Source organism: Eulemur rufifrons, chromosome 10 (assembly GCF_041146395.1).
Source record: "Eulemur rufifrons isolate Redbay chromosome 10, OSU_ERuf_1, whole genome shotgun sequence".
Classification (NCBI taxonomy): Eukaryota; Metazoa; Chordata; class Mammalia; order Primates; family Lemuridae; genus Eulemur; species Eulemur rufifrons.
In genome coordinates, this window is record NC_090992.1 from 28,767,382 (window position 1) to 28,789,864 (window position 22,483).

Below are 22,483 nucleotides of genomic sequence, written 5' to 3' on the forward strand. Positions count from 1 at the left end.
CTCATTTTCAGGGATAAGGAAAGGGAAGTCTGCAGGAGAGCTAAATGACTACTTCAAGGTCACCCAGAGAGCCAGGGGCCCAGCTAGACTTGGCGCCCGGCTCTCCTGCCTCCTGGCTCACGGCCCTTCCTGCCATCCCGCATTGCCTCTCAGGCTTCATCACTGTCACGGTGACGTCAGAATACCCTCTCAGGGACACCATTAAGATGGGAGAGGCAAGGGAGTCGGGAGCGTTGTGCAGGCGAGGGCTAGTCCCTGGGACCTTCCGAAACCATCTCACATTGCAAATAGAACCTGTCTCGACTGTGGAGTCTGGAAGAGCATTTTAAATAAGCTGAAGGGGAGGCGCTGCCCCTCTGGCAAGCATTCCGGAAGCTGCCTGGTGTCTGCTGTTGCTGCCTGGTGACTTGGGGGCCACCCTGCAGGGGGACGAGGGGAGCCAGAAGCGGCCGCAGGAGGTCCTCCTTTGCATGGTCCTCTTGCAGTTAGCAGGGCTCCTGTTTAGCTTCATTCCAAAGGACAGAACTCCTTCTTCTCCTCTATGTAAAGGCGCTTCCTCAGGGCTGAGGAACAGCTGGTGAGGTTCCTTTCTCGTCTCTTTCTCCAGGTTGTGAAAACTGCTAGAGCTGTGCACGTGTGGTTGGCAAACAAATGGAAATAGTTGTACATTTTGCTCTACTTTTCTCCCTCATTCAGAAATGCTCTTCTTTTCCCCCAGGAGCCAAAATTCATCTTCTGCTGAATGTAGTCTTAACGGTATAGCTGGTCCTACCCAGGCAACTCCGCTGGTTGGGGAGGGCGGGTCCCGGGGGGGCACGTGCACAGACTGTCTTGGTGTTGCTGGCTTGCCACTGTGCCTGTGCTCTGTCCTCCTCCTGCAGCGAGCAATGCCGCCCTTCCCCAGTCCCTTTGGAGATACGTCCTCTCTATCATGAGGCATCGGAGGAAATACGGTGCTATCCGTTGGCAGTTTGAGAATCATAGCCTGGGCTTGAGGTGCTTCTAGAGGTTTCTAGGACCTCCAAGAATGATAAAGCTGAGGAACGTCCCCAGGATCTTCTAAACCAGGGATGCTAAATATACGCCCACGTGTACCACTGTCTCATCCTGCTTCCATCACAGACACATCACTAATTGAATATTTATACTTCTCCCTGTTGTATCTGGATTCAGCCACGGAATCCTTTGCATAGGCAACTGGTTGGAAGGGGCACGGCCATTTTCTAGCTCTGATTTTTAAACTGTTCTTAAGTGCAACAAAATTGATGATTGCGACACTGAGAAGCAAGAAGGTCATATCAGAAGTACTAGAAAACATTTTCTGGGTCCCCACACACAGTGGGCCCTCAGGAAATGTGTACAGAGGGGAAATCCAGAAACTCAGGGTGAGAGGGGAGGGTCTCCAGGAAGGAGACTACTAACAGGGCTCATTTCATCCCCTCCAAGTTTCAAGTCCCCTCTTTAAATACAGAAAATCACCGGTTTTCCTTTTTCAGCATAATTGCTAAGCAGAAAATACAGCCTTTTCACTGCAAGGATTGACTATTCCATATTATTGGCTTTTAAAAATTTTTTTACATGAGATTCCATGTATGCTGAGAGCCACAAACCAAATTTCAGGTGTGCTCTTACTGCTTTTTAAAAAAAGCTGCGTTTTGCCCTAGTGTGATGCTGAAATACCCTAGTGGGCTCCCACGAGATGGGGCAGCCACTGCCGGCTTACCTGCTGCAGAGCTCGCTGGATGTCGATCCCCTGGCCCCAGGGCACAGCTGGGTTAGCCAGGCAGTCCCCAGCATTCCCCCTGCGGGATATGTCAATCCGCTGCCTGCGCAGGCTCTGGAAGGCCTCAGCCATCACCTTCACCCCGTCGTAGGTGAGCGCAGAGGTGTACTGGTGGGAGGAACGGAGGCAGTTAGCTATCGGAGCGAGCTGCCAGGAAGGCAGGGATGGGGCTGTGTTTGGGAATGTGCTTTCTGGTGATGAGAAGGTGTGTAGTGGGCCAGGTGCAAGGCACCAGTGGGGAGACAGTGCTGAATCAGGGAGGGAATGCCTGCCCTTTCCGATGGGAGCTAATGCTCCATCACACGGGCCAATGTTGCCCTCCTGAATTGTCAATTCAGTATCACTGGTTATGACTTTTGAGGAGAAGCCGAAATTCTAGATTTATGTGTGCAATCTTGCAATTTTTAAAATCTTGGTTCAATTGGGAAAAAAAATGCATAGATTAAATGTAACACCTCTGCAGGCTGGATATAGTTCATGGAAAACCAGTTGGTTTTCCCTGTATTACAGCCATTAATTGGAAGCCAAGGGGAACTGTTTACTCCACCATCTCTCATGACAGTAAAAGAAAAAAAAAAAATCCAAGAAGGGTGAGCTCTTATTTATTTCTATATGTGGCTCACCTACGTGGTAAGTTTCCATCCTGCAAATTTTCCTCTTGTCCTTACTCATGACAACTATCTATTGTTTCCTCTCTTGACCAAAAGGGGGCTAAGATGTGGATGAAAGAAAACCAGGATAAATAATAGTCCAGGAAAGTATTTCCTGGTTTTGGAACTCACGTCCGTCTTCTTCACTAATTTGTTCCTAATACCTATTGCGTTGTTTAGCATACTGCAAGTTCACGATTCAGAGCTGAAGAATGAATGTATGAGTCTTTTTATAATTTTTAGCTTTAATCTTCTCACTTCTTTTTTTAAAAAAATTATATTACATTTATATTATTTTCATAATCTGCTCTAATCTTTTGAAAATTGAGTGGAGTACTCATATATTAATTAACTCCTATGCGGTTTGCTCACTGTTTTAAAGGGCATTTGTGATTTTGTCTGTTTAAGCTCATATTGAAACAAGTCTCCATTCTTGATGAGTTAAATCAGTTTGAGCAACAGTAGAGTGAGAAATGTCTTAGTTAAATGGTCCACGATTTACAAAAATAAATTGCTTGTGTGGCAAGAGAAAGTCTGCCAAAGATTCACTGTTTGCCCCAGATAAATAAACTCAGCCTCAGAATCCTTCTCAACACAGTATTCCACAGAGCCACTGCCAATCTATTTGATTTTAAACGGGAAAGAAAAATCACCTGCTATCTTTATTCTAAACCATTCTCAAATAGCAAGCAAAATAAATTTTGGTTGGAGGATTTAGAGCTGCATTGCTGGTGAGTGAGAGGCAGTTAGTCTGCATGATAACTGAGAGCCAGATATTCATTAGTTAGGTTGCCTTGGTTTTTAGCTGGGCACATAGCTGACCAGAATAAGGGTCAGCTCACCACATAACTCAAGGAGGTTTTAGCCACAATGAAATGAGCATCCCCCTGAGCTGTGCAACACTGTGGTCCTGCCCAGAATGGGACCACCATTTTCCAGCTTCCCTTGCAGCTAACTGGGGGTAGTTTTCTGAGATAGGGCCATTGGCATATGAGTAGATCTATGTGTGGCTTCTGGAAAAACTTCTGAAAGGAAGCAATTATGCTTTCCATTTTCTCTTTTTCCTTCCTGATGGGCAGGAGGCTGAGGTCATGGCTATGATTTGAGCAGCCACTTGGACTCTAAGGTAGCAGCCATGCGCTGAGGACAGCAGAACAAGACAGTAAGAGAAGCCCACGTATTTGATGATTGCAGAGCCATTATACGAGTCCTGGACTGCTGACTCCTAAATTTTATTTGTATGAGAGAAAAATAAAATGTCTAACTTGTTAAAACTATTGTCTTTTGGGTTGTCTGACCCTTGCACCTTATACGCTTTTATCTTGATGAATATATTTTCCTTAGCTTGTTCCTTTTAGAAAATCTATTCCTTTCCAAAGACTAATACTGTCCAGAAATCTGGGGCAGGCAAAGGGACCAGGCTGCCGCCGGCTGCTCATTTCTTCACCTTGGGTCTCTTCCAGTCCACCCGGGTGTGGTCTCGAGCATCGCTGTTCTTCCACTGCTGCATGATCCTGGCTGGGATGGTGTCTGTGTAGTTCACCAGCTGGAAACCTGTCACATTGGCTCCACTCTCCTTGAATTTGTTTAAGTCAATGTCCATGAAGCCCTGCGGAGGAAAGAGGAGGGAGAAGTCAGACTGCTGCCAGGTTAACTCGACTTAACCGTGTTACAGAATCACAGGATCGTCCACCCTGTTCCACAAGGTGGAACTGACTCAACTAAGAGAGGGTTGTGTCCTCCTTCCTTCTGAACTCAGTTACCCCTTAGTCTGTGCACAAAGTTAGCACAATGGTTAAGAGCACTTGCTCAGGAGCCAGCACGCTGGGGTTGAAGTGCTGGCTCTGCTAGTCACAAGCCACTAGCTATACTACCGTGGACTAGGGTGCTTGACAGTTTTCTTGTCTGCATGATGGAGGTCAGGAGGTTGGGGAGAAGATGTGATGTGATGACACATGTCAAGTGTGTGCTGCAGACTGAGCGATTGATAAACGGTGACTAGGGTTATTATGATGATACAGATATATGGGATAAATACATGGGAGAATGCCCTCCCACCCTCCACCTTTTTGAGAGAAGAGGAATCTCAGTCCATTGAGGTAAAGCTCCTATGGCTTCCCCAAGGTCCCCAGCAAGTCTGTAGAAGAGGCTGGGTTCTGACTTGGGTCTTCAGCCCTCACCCATTCAACAGACTAGATCTTTATCTATGAGGAGACCCGAACGGTTCTAACATCCATGAAGCAATCTTTATTGGAATGAAACTTTCCTCCCCATTTGGTGAAGTTCACTCAAACTCAGGAAGCCTTTAACCTGAGAAGGAAATCTTATATTTGTATAAAATATTCAATAACATGCAGTACTTGCTTATCTGTGGCCTCATTTCACTTTATCGCTTTATAAGGTAAAACTTAAATGTCTATTTGCCAGATAAAGAAAGTGAGACAGAGTGGGAGAATTGACTCGCACAAAGTCATTCATTCAGTGAGTTTGCGGCAGAGAGAGGACCAGAATGAAGGCAATCTGTTCACTCCATTGCTCACTCATGCACTCACTCATTAATTATTCAACAGATAATTTTGAGAAGCTATAGCACACTATTCTAAGAGTGAATGAAACAGGTTTCTTCTCTCATGAAGCTTACGTTCTAATGGGGAAGGCAGACAATAAAGAAATAAACAAGTAAGTATGCAGCATAGTATTGTATAATCTAGCATAGTATACTCAGTGGCAGCAAAGAGTCCCACGAAGAAAGACAAAGTGGAATAAATGGATGTCGGTGGGGACGGCGTCCTGCTTGGAAAGGGATGAGCGGGATGAGTCTCCCTGAGGAGGTGGTGTTGGCACAGGGATCCGAGGGAAGTGAAGCCTTATGACTGAGGTATGGGGATATTTGGGGAAGAGCATTCTGAGCAAAGGCCCAGAGGTGGGAGGATGCTTGGCGTGTTCAAGAAACAGTAGGGAGGCTGGTGTCACTGCAGCACAGCCAGTGAGAGGAGAGAGGGTGGGAAGTGAGGTCAGAGTGGCCACCCAAGGCTGGGTCACATAGAGCTTTATGTAAACGGGAAGGTTTTTTTTTTTTTTTTTTTTTTTTTTTTTTTGGTATAATTGGGACTCTGCTGCAGGTATTTGGGCAGGGATCATAAAGTCACTGCCCTTTCAGTTCCACGGCTTGGGGAAACTGTCAAATCCCAGCAAGTGAGATAGGAAAACAGAAGCATGATGGGGGGATGGGGACGCTCTGACTGGCAGCCCAGAGACCTGAGCACTGGTCCCAGCTCTGTCCCTGGATCCTACGGCACTGCCCGCATCTCCGAGTTTCTCATTGCCTTTGTCCAGTTTTCTTATGTGAAAGGATGGACTTCATGGTTCAGAGACACCCCTCCTCAACCTGTGTCTCTAAAGTTATGTGATTCCTTATTGTATTTATCTTTTAAACAAACCAAGCTTAGCTGCACTCAAAGCCTTTGTCCTGGCTATTCTCTCTGCCTGATAATGTGATTTCCCTGGCTGGCTCCTTTCCATAGTTTGGATCTCAGCCAGAATGCTGCCTCTTTAGAGAAGGCTTTCCTGACCCCCTTATCTAAAGATCCAGTTCTTGGCCTGTGGTAGACACTGTCAGCATCCTGTTCATTTCCACTCTCCTTTGTACACTAGTATTCTACTTTATATACTAGCTGCAAACACCTGTTACCCCACCTACCTGCAGGGTAAGCCTGACATGTTGGGGAGTTAATGCACCCAGAAGTAGCTCTTAACCAATACCAGATGGGGAGTCAGTAGATAAATGCCCCAGAATCCTCTTTCCTGGGTGGCATAACCTGGAAGCATGTTCTACACTAACATCTAAAGATCCCCTAAGGCATTGCGCTCCTGTAGTAGCCTGCAGTGTGTCTTGATGATGCACCTTTATAGGCTGCCTTCCCTTCCGTGATTTCCTACTGATGTTTCTAGCATTGGCACCCACAGAAACCACCTATACTTGAATCCTCGTCTTAAGAATTGCTTCTGGAAGAACTCAATAGAGTCACCCTCAAGACCTTGTCCAGTCAGTTCTATTTCAGTGTCCTGCTAGAGCTTCTCCAGAGCATTTATCACTATTTGAGACTATCTTGTTCACTCATGTGTTTCCTTGTCTTCTCCCCTCTCATGAGAATGTCACCTTCATGAGAGCAGTGACATTTTCTGTCTCAGTCACCGATGTGTCCTAGAACCTGTACCTAGAACAATGCCTGGGACAAAGTAGATGCACAATAGATATTTGCTGAATAAACAAATAAAAGTCAGAGACTTTCCTCAAGCAAGAATGCCAATTAGCCGGGAGAAACATGACCAGCAGGCAGCAGATGCCAGTGGATGAATTTTGTTGAAAGAAAAACTCAGTTTGGAAATACCTTTGAGATTAACTTGTTCTATAGCCACAGTTTACAGAATTCACAGAGGTAAGTGATTTTCACAATGGTCCTCACAAGCTGTTAGTAAATGTGAAATCAGAATTAGGTTTCCCTACCTAATACACATTTTAAGACATTACACTGTCTAAGAGCACAGTCATCCCAGTATTGGTTAAAAGCTAGTACGCTGTATAAAGTACCTTGTGCTAATCAACTGTGCCACTTATATGCTTTGTATAGATCCAGAAAAGAATCTGTACAGCCAAAGCAACCTTAAGCAAAAAGAACAAATCAGGAGGCGTCAATTTACCAGACTTCAAGCTATACCACAAGGTCATAGTAACCAAAACAGCATGGTCCTGGCATAATAACAGAGACATAGACATAGGCATAGACATAGACATGGATCAGAACAGAGAACCCAGATACAAAACCATCCTCATATAGCCATCTAATCTTTGACAAAGCAGACAAAAACATACACTGGGGAAAAGAATCCTTATTCAATAAATGGTGCTGGGAAAATTGGATAGCCACATGTAGAAGACTGAAACAGGATCCACACCTCTCACAAAAATCAACTCATGGTAGATAACAGACTTAAACCTTAGGCATGAAACTGTAAGAATTCTAGAAGAAAATGTTGGAAAAACTCTTATAGACATCAGCCTAGGCAAAGAATTTATGAAGACTCCAAAAGCAATCACAGTAACAGCAAAAATAAATGAACGGGACCTGATCAAATTAAAAAGCTGCATAGCTAAGGAAACTATCATTAGAGTGAATAGACAACCTACAGAATGGGAGAAAATATTTGCATGCTATATATCTGATAAAGGGCTGATAACTAGAATCTATAAAGAACTCAAGCAAATCAGCAAGGAAAAATCAACCAATTCCATTAAAAAGTGGGCAAAACACATGAATAGAAACTTTTCAAAAGAAAATAGACTAATGGCCAAGAAACATATGAAAAAATGCTCAACATCTGTAATCGTCAGAGAAGTGCAAATCAAAACCACAATGAGATATCACTTAACTTCAGTGAGAATGGCTTTTATCAAAAAGTCCCCAAACAACAAATGCTGCTGTGGATGCAAAGAGATAGGAACACTTATGCACTGTTGGTGGGACTGCAAACTAGTACAACCTCTATGGAAAGTAGTATGGAGATACCTCAAAGAACTAAAAGTAGACCTACCATTTGATCCAGCAATCCCACTACTGGGTATTTACCCAAAGGACAAAAAAAGACGTTTTATAAAAAAGACACTTGCACCCAAATGTTCATATCATCACAATTCACAATTTCAAAGATATGGAAACAACCCAAGTGCCCATTAATATATGAGTGGATTAACAAAATGTGGTACATGTATATCATGGAGTATTACTCAGTTATAAAAAATGGTGAACTACCTCTTGTATTATCCTGGATGGAACTGGAAACCATTCTTCTAAGTGAAGTGTCACAAGAATAGAAAAAGAAACACCACATGTACTCACTATTAAATTGGTACTAATTGATCAACACATGTGCACAAATGAAATAACACTCATCGGAAATCAAGCAGGTGGGAGTGGAGAGAGGAGGATGGGTAAATTCACCCCTAATGGATACAATGCACATTATCTGGGTGATGGGCACACTTACAACTTTGACTCAAATGGTACAAAAGCAATTTATGTAACTAAAATGTTTGTGTCCCCATAATATTCTGAAATAAAATAAAATTTTAAAAGCTAGAACACAGTTGAGAGATTTCCCATTGTTTTTAGAGACTTTGAGAACAACTTGTTCATAAAATAACTACTGCGAGAATAAAATGGAAATTATCTCCTGCAGTCAGATTCTGCCACTTGAAAATCTGTAGCAAGTTCCTGGGTATTTTGTACTGACTGCTTCCATCTCAAACATAATGAAGGCCAAAGGAAATGGCAGAGTTTGTTCAAACATAAGTGCTGTTCAACCCCACTACCAGAACATCTGACTACGAGGTTAGTGGAGCCAAACATATGATCAAACTGATGAGATCCTCCAAACAAACTTCCCTTCTCCCTGAGAAAGAATGAACAAAAAATGATAAAACTTGGTCATAGCTGTGCTGTTAAGTAAAAGAAACAAAATTAGAAAATAACTTGGAGGTCAATGTACGTTCATTTAATAGCTGACATCTTCCCCTCCATGAAAGATTTCATGCTGGGAACGATAATCTTGCATCTCTACAATGTCTTTAATCACTAAGAAATGAGTATCTTAGAGTTACTAGACTTGATTTCTCCAGAATGCGAGCAAATGGACTATGCCAATATAGAAATGTGTTCTTGACTAAGAAAGGGAAATAAAGGTGTTAACTTCTTGCCCACCAGTTAACTAGAAAATTCAACTCACTCACTCTATTCCCCTGGGCACTATCTTAAATAAGGTTTAATTAAATCATTTTCTAATTTTCTTTGCCATTTTATTAAAAAAATAAAACCTTGGGGGGTAATAATTGGTAATTAATGCATTTTTATTTATCTGCTTTATGTGTGCTATTAATTGAATAATATCGTACAAGGATACTACATTGCTAATTACATTCTATTAAAAACTTTAACTATGATGTTTGATTGTCACTACTCTCTTTGAGCCATTTTGCCTATTTTGTAACATGTCCCCAAATGCTCAGTCCATTGCTATATACACTGTGGCTATTGAATAAAAATGAAATTAATACACAGGATGCTTTTTATTCAAGTTATTCAGCATTTTTCAAATTATTTAGTCTGAAAATACAGGTCTAAGCCCAGACCCCTTCCACCGACCCCCAAACGCTGGCACAAGATGCTACTCTTTGCAGAGTGACTGTTTGTCATCTAAAATGGAGCTTTGTGATGAGTGAATTCCTGGGGCTACTAGGTCATTCTGTTCTTGTCTGCTTCTTCCATCCCTCTGTGGCATTTTACTCTCTCCCACGTGTGACTAATGAATGGGTGAAGAAGGATGCTATGCCCACTATCTTCATTCAAATGCAAATGAACTGGCTGATAAACTGTAAGCTTTCAGGATAATGGTCCTTAACCTGAGGGACACAAAAGCACCTTGGGGGGCTTTTGCAAAATAGCCATCCCTAAGGACTATTATTTGGTAGCCCTGAAGGGGAAACAATATCTGTATTTTGACAAAGCTCTAATGCCGGTGAATCAAAAATCAAGGTTCAGTATATTAAAATTATAAAGGTAATCATCAGAAGAATTCCAAATAATAGCACAACTAAAAAACATCGAGGAAAGGACGTGGGGGGTAGTATGAGATGATTTGTCATCTTTCTAATGGGAAGTCAGACACAAAATTAAAACTGATAAAGCAAGAAAAAGAAATATAGATATACTATGTGGAAGTGTGGAGGAAACCATCAGAATGATCAAATACAGGCAAAGCTTTAAATCGTTATTTCTAGGAAGTATGGGATTGGAGAGAACAGATGTTTGCTTTTTATTTTATACCCTTTTGTAGTATCTTTTTTTTTTTTTTTTTATCACGTGAAGGCACTGCCTTTGAAATATTATTAAAAAATAAAAATAACTCCTCGGATAATTCTGTTGTACCTTGCTGGTTAGAGATCATCCATTAGTCACTGGGAAGTGGGGCAGGGACTAGCAAAGGCAGGACAGGGAAGAGGAGTTGATGGATTTACTGAAGCTTTGTTACGGTCTGTTAACAGAGCCTTGCCTAATCTATGATCTCCTGGCCTGGAATTAAAGAACACCGGTGCTATCAAATGCTCCACTGAGACAAAGCTTCAGAAGCATTACTCAAAAGAATAACAAAAATGATAACAACGGCTAAAATGCCACTTCATATGCATTATATAACTCTATCCAAACAGCATTTTAGAAGTTTTAAGTTACTGACATTTAAAAATGAAAAATTAAATAATCAATTGAGAAGTTACCCCTAGATTTACTTTAAACGTTTCCTAAGCTCTTATCCTGAGCCAGGCATTCTGTTAAATGCTTTATATAGATAATCCCTACTTCATTCCTTCAACAATTCTGAGAGGTCAATGTGCATAGTAGGAGACTTATCTGCATAAATGAATGAGCGAGCATCCATCCTAATTTTCTTTTGAGGAGTTATGGTTCAGCGACCTTTGGAAACTCCCATGAGATCACACAGCAAGCAAGGATTCAAACTGTGGTCTAACCATAAAATTTGTTTTCTTCACCAGTGTGTTACACTGCCCCCTCCGTGGAAAAACAAATGAGTTTAGCTTTAGGATGATGTATCCAGGTTGCCCCAGACAAAGAAGGACAAAGAACCTCGGACTGTGGCTGACACAGTTAATAGTCCAGAATAAATGTCTCCCTCTGCCAGAGCAGGGGCTTCCGATACAGCTGTCTGTCTTGAAAGAACATTGTGCTAGGATTCTCTCCTTGACACCAACTTCCTAAGGCTGCTTAGATGTCTCCCAAGCTTCTGGTTTATCTGAAGCCTATTAGTGCCCACCTACCCCACATCTGTACCAGGGGTCAGCAAATTCTTTGTATAAAGGCCAGATTGTAAGTACATTAGGCTTTGCAAACTATATGGTTTCTATCTCAAAGACTCAGCTCTGCCATTGTGACATGAAAGCCGCCGTACGTAGACAAGAGTAAATGAATGAGCATAGCTATCCCAATAAAAATTATTTGTGGATACTGAAAATTAACCTCATTTATTTTCATGTTATGAACTATCATTCTTTTGTTTTTTTTCCCAATGATTTTGAAATATAAAACAAATTCATTCTTAGCTCGTGAGCCATACAAAATCACATGGTGGTTGAATGGGACCCACTGGCCAGGGTTTGCTGACTCCTGATCCATTAATACACAGAAGCGAAGATTTTAGAGATCGGAGCAGACCCTTCCTATGGTACGGGTAGGGAAACTGAGGTCCAGAGAGGGGAACAGCAGCTTAAGGTTGTACGGATGGTTAGTGAACAAGCTGGGATTAGAATCTGTCTCCTCCCCTCTACGCCCACTGTGTGCGGCAACACAATGCCGAAATGACATCTGAGTACGATGACTGGTAGTGAAAATGCTCAATTAAGAAAACTAGTTAATATAGTCACTCCATCTATCATATGTCAATTATAATTTTCAAAGGATTAGAATGAACAGGCATTTCAAGTAATTACGATATCCTAAAGAGATATTGAACGCTATAACTACGTTGGACACGCTTTCATCTTGCTGTGAAGATTTGGAGAATTCTTAAGGATCTTGAAGAGGCTTGGGCCATCATTATGGCTATTAATTATCACATGCATTTGGAAACAAAAGAACTGATTATGTGTGCTTAGTGGTTACTTAGAGGCTCCGTTCTCTGGTCTTGGAAATGCAGTTATCATAGCACCTACATCACAGAATTGGCGTAGGCTTAAATGAATTAAGACAATTAAGCACTGAGAACTGTGTCTGGCACACAGTAAGTGCTTAATGAATGTTAGCCATTATTATTATCGTCGCATTCACCATCATCATTATCACTGGGTCAACAGGTTAGGTGTTTTTAGAGCTGCTTCAAATCCAGGGATTGGGTTAGGCAAGAAGCCAGAGAGAACATGAGGCAGGTGTACAGGAACACGGCTTTGGAAGGATGAAAAGCTTTATCTTCAAAGCTGGATTTCCTTTTCTCTGGGATTCTTTCAAGAGGTCACATACAAGCTGTTCAGCCCTCCTCATCCTGCCTGCGCCGACACCGCACCCATCAGAAGGAAGAAGGAGCATCTCACTTCATTAAGGGAAAGCGGCAAGGAAGAAGGTTTATTTTCCCGGGACACAGGAAAGAGCACCCCCTCTACCCCATCCCCTGGAGATCTAGAAGAAGTAAGATTAGAGAAAATCAAAGAACTTGTACTTTATATTCTGAATGGCACACATTGAACAGGCCAGGTTTCCCCAAATTGTCAGACAAAATCTTAAGGATGACAGCTTCACAGAGAGGATAGTTATAGGGAAGTGTAGTTTGAATAGTCTTGTTACATTAGAAATGCTTGAAAAAAAGTGGGAATGATCAGCTTAAAAAATGAGAGAAGACTAAGAGGGTAAGTGAAAGGTACATTTTCATCTCAGAAGGGCTGTCATGGAGCAGGGGTGGAAGATTTGTTCTCTGAGGCTCTGAAAGGAAGGCCAGAATCAATGCACAGTTAGATGTCATGGGAGGCAGATTTTGGCTAAAACAATGACAACAACAATCACAGCGCCTCACATGTATCAAACCTGTACCATGTAGTAGACCCTGTGCTAAGTGCTTTATTTGTATTATCTCATTTAATCCTCATAGCAACCCTGTAAAGCAGTTACTGTTATCACTCCCATCTGCTAAAAATGAGAAATTAGAAAACTAAGGATTAAATGAATAGAGTAGCTTCTGCTCAATGTAGCATAGTTACTAAGAGACAGAAACCATAGTCCTAGCAAGTAACAGGACTCTAGGGCTTGTTTTCTAACCACCGTACATCCTGCCTCCTAACCCCTAATGCAGTCCATCTGACTCATTTATCTCCCATCCTGCCATGAAGCACTTGGAATGGCCTGCATCTTTATACCAAGAAGAAATTAGCAGTTTTCCATGAGATCAGGACGTTTGCCTCAGCTCCTTAATGTGTACTTGGAATGTGAACCACAAAGCACTTTATTTCTCACTCTCGTAGGCCTTCTTGGCTTTCTCTTTGAGACTGTAGTGGTCCTCCCCATCCGCCCTACGAGATTGTGAATTCCTAGAGGAAAGGGACCTTGACCCCACAGTGTCCACACATAGTGCCTGCAGGTGCATGTTTAATCCACGTGGGGGAATGAAGGAACAGAAAGTCTTTGCTTATCCTTTTCAGGATTTTCTCATAAGCTTCAATCCTTTTACCTCTCAGCCTCAGTTTTTCCTTTGTGGACCAAAGACGTTTTTTAATTGACATTTTTTGTGTAGTATATTGTGAAACTGGAAACATTACGCTAGGTCATGTTAGTCCTGCCAAAATGAAAAGATGAAATAATCTCCACGTAGGGAAGTCAGGTGTTCAAGCCAGTTGGACAGAGGCCTTCTCCATCATATGGAGCATCCAAACAACTTAGTAGTATCAGGTGCTACTAGGAGCAGGTGACTCTTTAGAGACCAATATCTACAGAAAAAACGCTTCATCTTTTGGTGGATAGGTTATAAATAAGTGTCAGAAAAAGAGGTTTAGGGACAACCTCATAAGTTCTGTCCTGTCATTTAACCTCGACAGCTGTTTGTCCTTGGGCAATTATCAAAACCTCTATGGACATTAGTGTATCGATGTGCAAAATGAGGGCACCAGCCAGATCCGTGACCTTTCAAGCTATGTTCCTGGTTCTAGGCATTTTAGAAGTTACCGTGTTGGGTTAGAAGAAGGGCAGAAATATGGAGTCCTAGATTCCCACCCTCTCTCGTCCACCAAAGCAGCTCTGCTTTTTATCTGTTTTATATACTAGGGTTCTCCCCCAAGACTCCATTTGAAAATAGAGCTTCAAACTAAAAAGTTTGGAAACTTCTGAGCCAATTGATTTCTCTCTTAAGGGCTCTTGCAGCTTTGATCTACAATTCTGTGATCACACAGGTGTGTGCACATGAATATGGATGTGTGTGAGTTTGTGGAATACGCCTGGGCTGAGGACTTAATTGTGTCCTCAAATACCCATGTCTCTGCATAAAAGTCTTCCCATTTTCCTGTTTTAGCCGCTTTAACTAACCAACACGTTAAGGTGTCCTCACCCTATATAATCCCTGGCAACATGCAGGCTTATCTGGTTCCCACTAAGTCAATAAGACATTGTAGCTGTGCTTAAATCAGTGAAAACACCATCAATATGGGGGGTGGGGTGGGGGGGGGGGAAGCATTAGAGTTGACTTACGCAATTACATTTGAAACCAGGGAGGCAACACTTGGATATCTGCAAACGCACCAACAGACCTACCCCCTCACACAGGTGTCCACTATTGAGAAAGCATCATAAATGCCAGCCAGTATCTCCCAACGCAATTCTCTCAGTCCTGGGATTTAGGGTGAAATGCCAGCACTTTGTGGCAGAAGGTCAGGGACCCCCAAAACTGGGCCATTGATGGAAGGCTGTAGAGATGCACTACCCGGTCTGGGAATGGTTGATCTTCCAGAGAGTCCCCACATCTTAACTCTGCCCTAACTGGATGCAGTCAGGGGTGACACCTGGCCAGGGCCACTTCAGAGAATGAGCCAAAGGTCAATCCAAAGTTTATCCTTTCGAAGTTTCCTAGTATGGGGCGGGCCCTTATGGCTAGAGCTCCTGATGGACTCGAAACCAACAGCATAGCATCTTCCCTTTACGAGATCACACCTTCCTATCCAGAGAAGGCTGGGAAAGGACTCATAGCTAGACCATCTTCTGATGAAATGCTAGCTTACATATTCTCAGGTCCTCACATATAGTAGGTTCCCATTGACTGTTTGGTGACAAATTCAATGAAAATCCAAACATAAGATACATTTGAAACTTCCTAGGAATGGAGAAAGGAATATTCTAGTTAATCATTTACTCATCCATTCACTCATTCATTCATGAGTATTTAACATTGCCAGGCACATGCTAGACACAGGGATGGAGCAGAGAATACCACAGGTCTGGTCCTTGCTTTCAAGCCCCTTAAGGTTTAGGGAGAAATGCCAATATTACACAAGTGATTATAGAGCAAAACAGTGGAGCCAAACCTGGCCATGCAACTTAGAGAAGGCTTCCCAGGGGAAGCAGTGAAGTCTGAAAGTAAAGGAGCCTTTGACTGGGTGAAGGGGGCAGGGAAGAACACTCTAGAAGAAAATGTGCATGCTTCGAGGTTCAGAATCAAAGCAACAGAGAGTGGTGTGTCACAGCCACTGCCTGTATACATCAGCCTGGATTCAAATCTCAGCTCTACCACCTCCTCACTGTGTGACCTTGGGCAGCCTACTCAACTTTTCTGTGCCTCAGTATCCTTTGCTGCAAAATAAGAATTATCACAGTACCTTCCTCATAGAGTTTTTGTGAGTATAAACTGTGTTATATGTCAAACTCCTAAAACAGTACCCAGACACATTGTAAATACTCGCCTAAAGCCCTATGTCTCCCTGGCCTCCATTTCACTCCCACTACATTATCTGTTTTTCTGTATTAAAAAAGGGGATGGGTAAGAAAACAAGGACAGAGACCATCCAGTTACACATCGCCCCAACCACCTGCCAAAATTGGTGCTAAGAGGTCCTTCCTGCTTCTAAGCTTTTGGCGGCAAGGAGTTTGCATGCTATGCAGAGCAACAGCAGCCACTACCTTGCGTATCTGAAAGGATATTGACTTAGCATGGAAATCAGCCAAAGCATGCATGGTTTGCAAGATCAAAGGATACAAACACCCAGTGCTTGAGATTAATGGAATAGCCTCTTTCTTATGATGAAGGAAACCAATGTGGTTTGTAGATTTTTTTATTTTTACTTTTTGATATCTCTGGACTAACTTCAGAGAGAGTCAGGAAAACTAGAACCCTAAATGGCACAGCCAGAAAGGTCTTTTTGATAAATTTATTTATTGTGAAAACATTGTGCCAGATCTTGAACAAAGTGAGATCTTCTGGAAAAAAAATGATTTGCACAAATGATAATGAGTCGGTGGCAGAGTGATGATGAGGCCCTGGACCTCTGCTGCACTTGCTGTTCTAAGACTGTACGTACGTTGAGTCATGTGAGGTACATTGAATATTCCCACTTACAGATGAGGAAACTGAAGCACAGAGAGGTAAAGTGACTTGCCCAAGGACACACAGCTAGCAAGTGGCTGAGCCAGAATTCGAACCCAGGCAGCTTAAGGAGGAAAGGAGTTTATTTCTTGGCTTTGCTCAATTATAATGTCAGTCCTAAGAGTTGCAAATGTTTCCTCCGTTTGGGTGGTGTGGCCCAATGGAGAATGAGCCTAGCCTTTAAAACTAGGGAGGTGTGAGTTTGAATTCTAGTTTTAGCCACATGACCTTAATAAGAGGTCTTTCAACAACTTGAACTTTGTTTTCCTCACTTATAAAATGGGACTATAATATCACCTTTATTGGAGGTGTAGAAACTCTCAGGGGTCCCTAGGGTAGATTGTCCTAGAGGACGGGGCTGAGCACACAAAGTGACATAGATGTGCCTTGCCTGCTGGGATGCTGTGATCTCCGTGGAAGGGAGCATCCTCTGGCACCTGGCATTTGTCTTCCTGTCCACCCACGCCCCTTTCCTTCCACAGGCTCTTTGCAGTGCCAGCTCCGGTGATCAGAAAGTGACTGACTGTTACGGAAGAGTGAGGTGAAAGCAGAGGGAGAGAGGGGAGGCTGTGTGGGAGGGAGAAGAGGAAACTGCAAAGAGCCCCGCCAGCAGGGAGGACCTCTGAGAGGGGCACAGGGAGGAGGGGGAGTGCTTCAGAGCCTCTCCCTCTCCCTCTCTCTTTCCCTTTCTCCCTCTCTCTCTCTCTCACATGCGCACACACACAGAGGCATAGAGATACATTGTGAAATTAAAGAGAAAGACAGCAGTTGGGGGGCTTCGAAGAAACAGAAAAGAAGGAACAAACGGTTCCTAGAAGGAACTAACGGTTGGTTCAAATCCTAGCTCATTTCTGCTATTCAACATTGGGGTGACGTCTAACACATCACTTCCCTTCTGGAGGCCTCGGGTGCCCACTGTGTAAGGTGAGGGCTGGGTGAGACGAGCTCATAGGGACGCTCCAGCTCTAACTCTCTTGGATCCTTCAAACCGGGGCGAGGGAACATTTCACATGACTGCTGGCATGTGGATGCCGTGTCAAGAGCCTTCCCGGACACCCTGCAGCCTGTGGAGGCCTCTCTATCCTCTGATGACCATGCTTTGACATTCCAGGTGACTATTTATGGGGCTTGCATGACTGTCACAGGCTGTGGTTTTTCTCTGACATTCCTTTTAGAACTGTATGTTCACGTTCCAACCTAGCTGGAAGGCAAGGCCACATTGCTTTCGGGACAAAAAGTAAGGCGTTGTGCTTCTTAATGCTTCTCACGTGAGCCCAGCACGCTGCCTGGCACATGGACACGCTTGGTCCACGTTTCATGCTTGTTTGGTCGGCGGTGAGAACCACATCCTGGGAGAAGGCACTGGGGGAACAGGAAGGCATCCAGGCTGCAGGAGCAAACACCAAAGAGCAAGCAGGGTAGCTGTTTCCAAATACTCAAAGGCTGCTTTGTAGAAGGGCAGCAGACACATTTTGCAAGAATCAGAGGGCAGGCAGAGCCAGAAGGGATGAGAGGGCGGCACAGGGTGAACGGAACACAGGCTGTGTGCCCTGTTCGAGCAAGATTGTGGGAACTGTCACAGCCCTTTGAAAAGATAAAGGGCTGCCACAGAAGTATGACTTTCCCATCACTGGGTATTATTCATGCTGGAGCCAAATGGAGGTGCTTCTGTCAAGGGACATTGTAGATGGAAAGTGGGTTAGAAGTCCTCTTAGGCCCGCCTCTACTCATTTGCATATTCATAACTGGATTCATATTCCTGCTATCTCTGCTTCTTTTAGCATAAACACAGGGATTTTGCCTTTAAGTGCATGTGGTGTGTGGGTGCAAACATTATTTCCTGAGAAGCCATTTCACTCGTTCATTCATTCAGGGACTTGTGAAAGAGCACCTGTTAGATGCAACTGCCTTCGCCAGGCACTGGGAAATCAGCGAACAATCCGTCCTCCGGAGCTTACAGATCCACGGGGAGGAAGACATTATATAATAGTGAATCAGTTGTCTAATCTCAATTTTGGTAAGTGAAAAAAGCTGGGGCCATGGCAGCATATCACAGGTAGATGAGGTTTAGTCTGTGAGGGGCTTAAGGGACCTCAAAGATAGTATCTTGTCCCCAGACATAAATGCCTTCCTTCTCCACTAATAATGAAGATAATGATGACAGTGATTATGATGGTAATCATTAATACGAACATTCAATGAATGCTTACTTGGGGCCATATATTACTGCAAGCATTTTATATATATTGTCTCAATTCTCATAACACATGAGAAGGTAGATAATATCATTATTTCTTTTTTAAGAGATCAGGCAATGAAAAAGCTCAGAGAGGGCAGGTAATTTGACTAATGTCACACAGCTAACAAGTATCAAGCCAGAATTCAAACCCAGGTCTGTCTGACCCCAGATCCACCTTCCCAACTACTATATCACCTGCTTCACCACAGGGTAGAGAAGCTAAAGTGACTCTGTGACACAGAGACAACAGGAAGAAAGACACTGAAGAAAGTGGATAAGCTCAGCCTTACAGAAGGAGGTGACAGATTTCTCTCCATAGGGGAGCAAGAAGAATAAAAAACAGTTTCTTCTCAGGGCTGATCCAGCAGAGGGGCAGCAGCACGGAGCTGGGGGCTTGCACTGGCTGCCACATGGACCAAAACTTCCACGTCTATCATTCCATGGGAGTTCATCTGCAACCACGTGGCAGAAATGGCTGATTGCCCTGGTCTTCAGGTACCCCAACAAGACCTGGGATGACCTGACCCCATCACCTCTCCCTCAGCCTCCATTACACTAGAAATTACAATTAAAAAAAAATCCATCAGTGTATAACAGAAGAGACGTCCAATACAAATTTGAGAGCCTGGGTTTGAATTCCAGGTCTATGACTGCCACCCTAGGCAAGACTTAAATTCAAGCCCTCTCATCCAGGACAACCCCTCCCTTTCCTGGGCATCCCATCCCACCTCCCCCTGCTCAGCAGTCAGACGGGATTCCATGGTCCTGGAAGGGAAACCCAGCTCCATCACTTTAGACACTCTGTGACTTTAGAAAACTCACTTAACCTTTCTGAAGCTCAATTGCTTCATCTGAGGATAGTATCAACCCTGAGGGCTATTGTGAGGATCTAACTGAAATGTATTAAATGTTTATCATAGTGTTTGGAATGTAGCAATCATTCAATAAATTGTAGTTGATGCCATTGTTCCTGTCATTTATTAGAAGTTTAAGGGACTGAGGTGGCTTGGCATCAGGTTAGCCTGATCCTCCTATTCTTATGCCCAGGTCACTTTGCTGTTATTGTTATTACTTCTCCAGGAGGCACTAAATGACCCAGACTGGCCAATGTCATCCAACAAATTCAATATTTCTCGAACTGGGGTATGATGGAAGCTGTACACATTCTCAGGGAACTTCTAGTTCCCTACAAGACTTTTTAAAAGATATGCTTTTATTCCAGTGAAATTCTAATTATCAATGCTGACAATCTGGCCATTTGCTCTATGGTCTAGGTGCTTATATTTGTAATCACAGTGGTACGAAAGCATTTACTTGTTAGAGCCACGTTTCCCACACTGGCTCTGCAGACACATTACGGAGCTTCACAGGTCCTGTTTTGAAAAATACTTGTTTGGTCTAAGGTTTGCTTCTGGTGCGTCACAAAGATAACAACTGTAACTCTGGGGGCTTTGGCTACAGATGTCTGCCCTACCCACAGTTTCAGAGCAGGGAGTTAATAGTGTCAGTGCTGGGATATGGAGAAGCACTGGCAGCCAGAGTGGAGGGCTTAGCCCTCCTATGGGTTCCAGGGCTCAGGTGCAACTATGAGAAAGTGACATAGCTTCCCAATTTCTGCATGGTTCAGGATCACGTTATGAACATACCAATGCTATGGAAATACACATATATATCTATCCTATCAAATATGTATAAAATATGAGTACATATGCAAGCATATATATACATATGTACATACACACAATATATGAACATGTACAGATGGGTGGATTTAATATCTGATGTAAGAATTCTCCACCTGTGCAGAACACTTGTAACTTTTCAAAGCCTGGTGGCATGTGGCAACATATTTGATTCCCCCAGTGACCCTGTGAGTTTGTAGAGTAGGAACTGTTGTTCCCAATTGACAGATAAGGAAACTGAGGACTGGAGCATTGCCTAAGAACACAAAGCTAGCTAAGGGTGGTATCTGGACAAAAAGTAGTGTTTTTTTTTTTTTTCTCCTCCCTGTCCATAAGCTCTCCTCTCTGACCTATAATTTTCTTCCTTCTTCTCTTCCAGCAGCGTTCCAAAGGTGGCTATCTGAACCCCCAAAGCATCCCTCCAAAGCCATCTGCTACAAAAATGCCGCTGGCTACTTTTAAGCTCATGCATTCAGATGGGGATGGCAAGAACTGCAAAATAAACGTCTAGCTCCCTCCTTTTGTTAAATCTTTCACAGGCTTCCTTGGCCCCTAACTCTATAATTATACCCTAATCACAAACACTCTGAAGGAGCGGGTCAGTTCCCTGCAGCAGCAGGCTAATTATGTGGCAGAATTTCTAAAAATTATCATCTTATAAATTGCATTATTCCTCTGAAGGGGGAAGAAAACATACCACATACTCAACTATGTTTCAAACTGAATTAATTAGTAATTTGAAGCCTAATTATCAACTAATCTATCGGAACATGCAAATCTTTTGTATTTGGATGGTATATGCAATTTGCATCCTATTAGCTGGCAGTTGTAAGGATTTGAGAGCTCATTACGTGAGAAGAAGAATGCAGATCAGAAGGGTACAGAACCCAAGGGGCTGACTTGGTGATGTTGTGGCTGAAGGGTCACCGGGCAACAGATGGAGGCTGGCGATGCAATTACCTGGGGTCTTCTAGTGGCTCTAAGGACACCGATGTGTAATTTCTACCTTGCCCCAGAGAGGTAATTATGCATGTCCCCACCCTTGTTCTGTGTATTCTCAAGCAGCAGGGAGCGTACAGGGTCTCACTGAGAGATGCCCTGGAGTAGGAGGAAAGGCATTGGATGCTGCCTGCTACCCTTGGTGATAGGAGCCTAGCACCAGTGCTGACTCCCTGTGAGATCTTGGCCAAGTCACACCCCATTGCTGGTTGTTTCCCTATAAGCAAATGAGATTTAGATGGAGTTGACTTCCAAAGTCCCTTGTAGCACTAAGAATCTGGGATTTAAGCCCTTTTTATTTCCAGTCCCAATTCTGAAACATTGAGACAGCTAGGGCAAGGAAGTTTTGAAGAGGAAAGAAATCTAAGACAGGGATCTGTGGAAGACTGGTCACGAGGCCAGAAAGAGGGACAGAATTTAAGGACAAAGCAGGACGCTTTGGTCATGTTTTTAGATCTATGCACCCTGTGCCTTAGTTTTACTAATAACCTTTACAGCAGAAATAAGCAGAAAATATCAGTATTTTGCAGTATTATTCATAATAGCTAAAAAGTAGAAACAACCCAAATGTCCATTAACTGATGAACAGATAAATCAAATGTAGTGTATCCATAAAATGAAATATTATTTGGCAAAAAAAGGAATGTAGTACTGACACACGCAACAACATGGATGAACCTTGAAAACATTTTGCTAAGTGAAAAAGTCACGTGGGATCACGTATTGTTTGATTCCATGAATATGAAATGCCCCAAGTAGGCAAATACATAGAGATAGACAGGATATTAGTGGTTTCCCAAGGCTAGGAGAGCTTGAAGTGTGACGAGGAGTGATTGCTATTTGGTATGGGGTTTCTTTTTGGGGTGATGAAGGATTTTAAAATAGATTACAGTAATGGTTTCATCACTCTGAGAATATCCTAAAAACCATTTAATTGTATGCTTTAAATGATATC

General features: G+C 43.1%; 1 protein-coding gene across 8 annotated transcripts in view; it reads right to left on the reverse strand.

Moving 5' to 3' along the window:
• The window catches only part of GRIA1 (glutamate ionotropic receptor AMPA type subunit 1), a 298,964-nt gene that overhangs the window by 118,850 nt on the left and 157,631 nt on the right, over positions 1–22,483 (reverse strand). For 7 of the 8 annotated variants that reach the window (XR_011235114.1, XR_011235113.1, XM_069484336.1 and 4 more), the window contains 2 exons: positions 3,881–4,042; positions 1,724–1,891 (listed from right to left, as the gene is read on the reverse strand). Coding sequence is in view for 6 of the 8 variants with exons in the window: in XM_069484336.1 (XP_069340437.1) it covers positions 1,724–1,891; positions 3,881–4,042 (330 nt within the window). In the remaining 2 variants the exon portion in view is untranslated. The remainder of the gene's footprint in view (positions 1–1,723; positions 1,892–3,880; positions 4,043–22,483) is intronic. The other variant, XM_069484333.1, reaches the window with a different exon arrangement.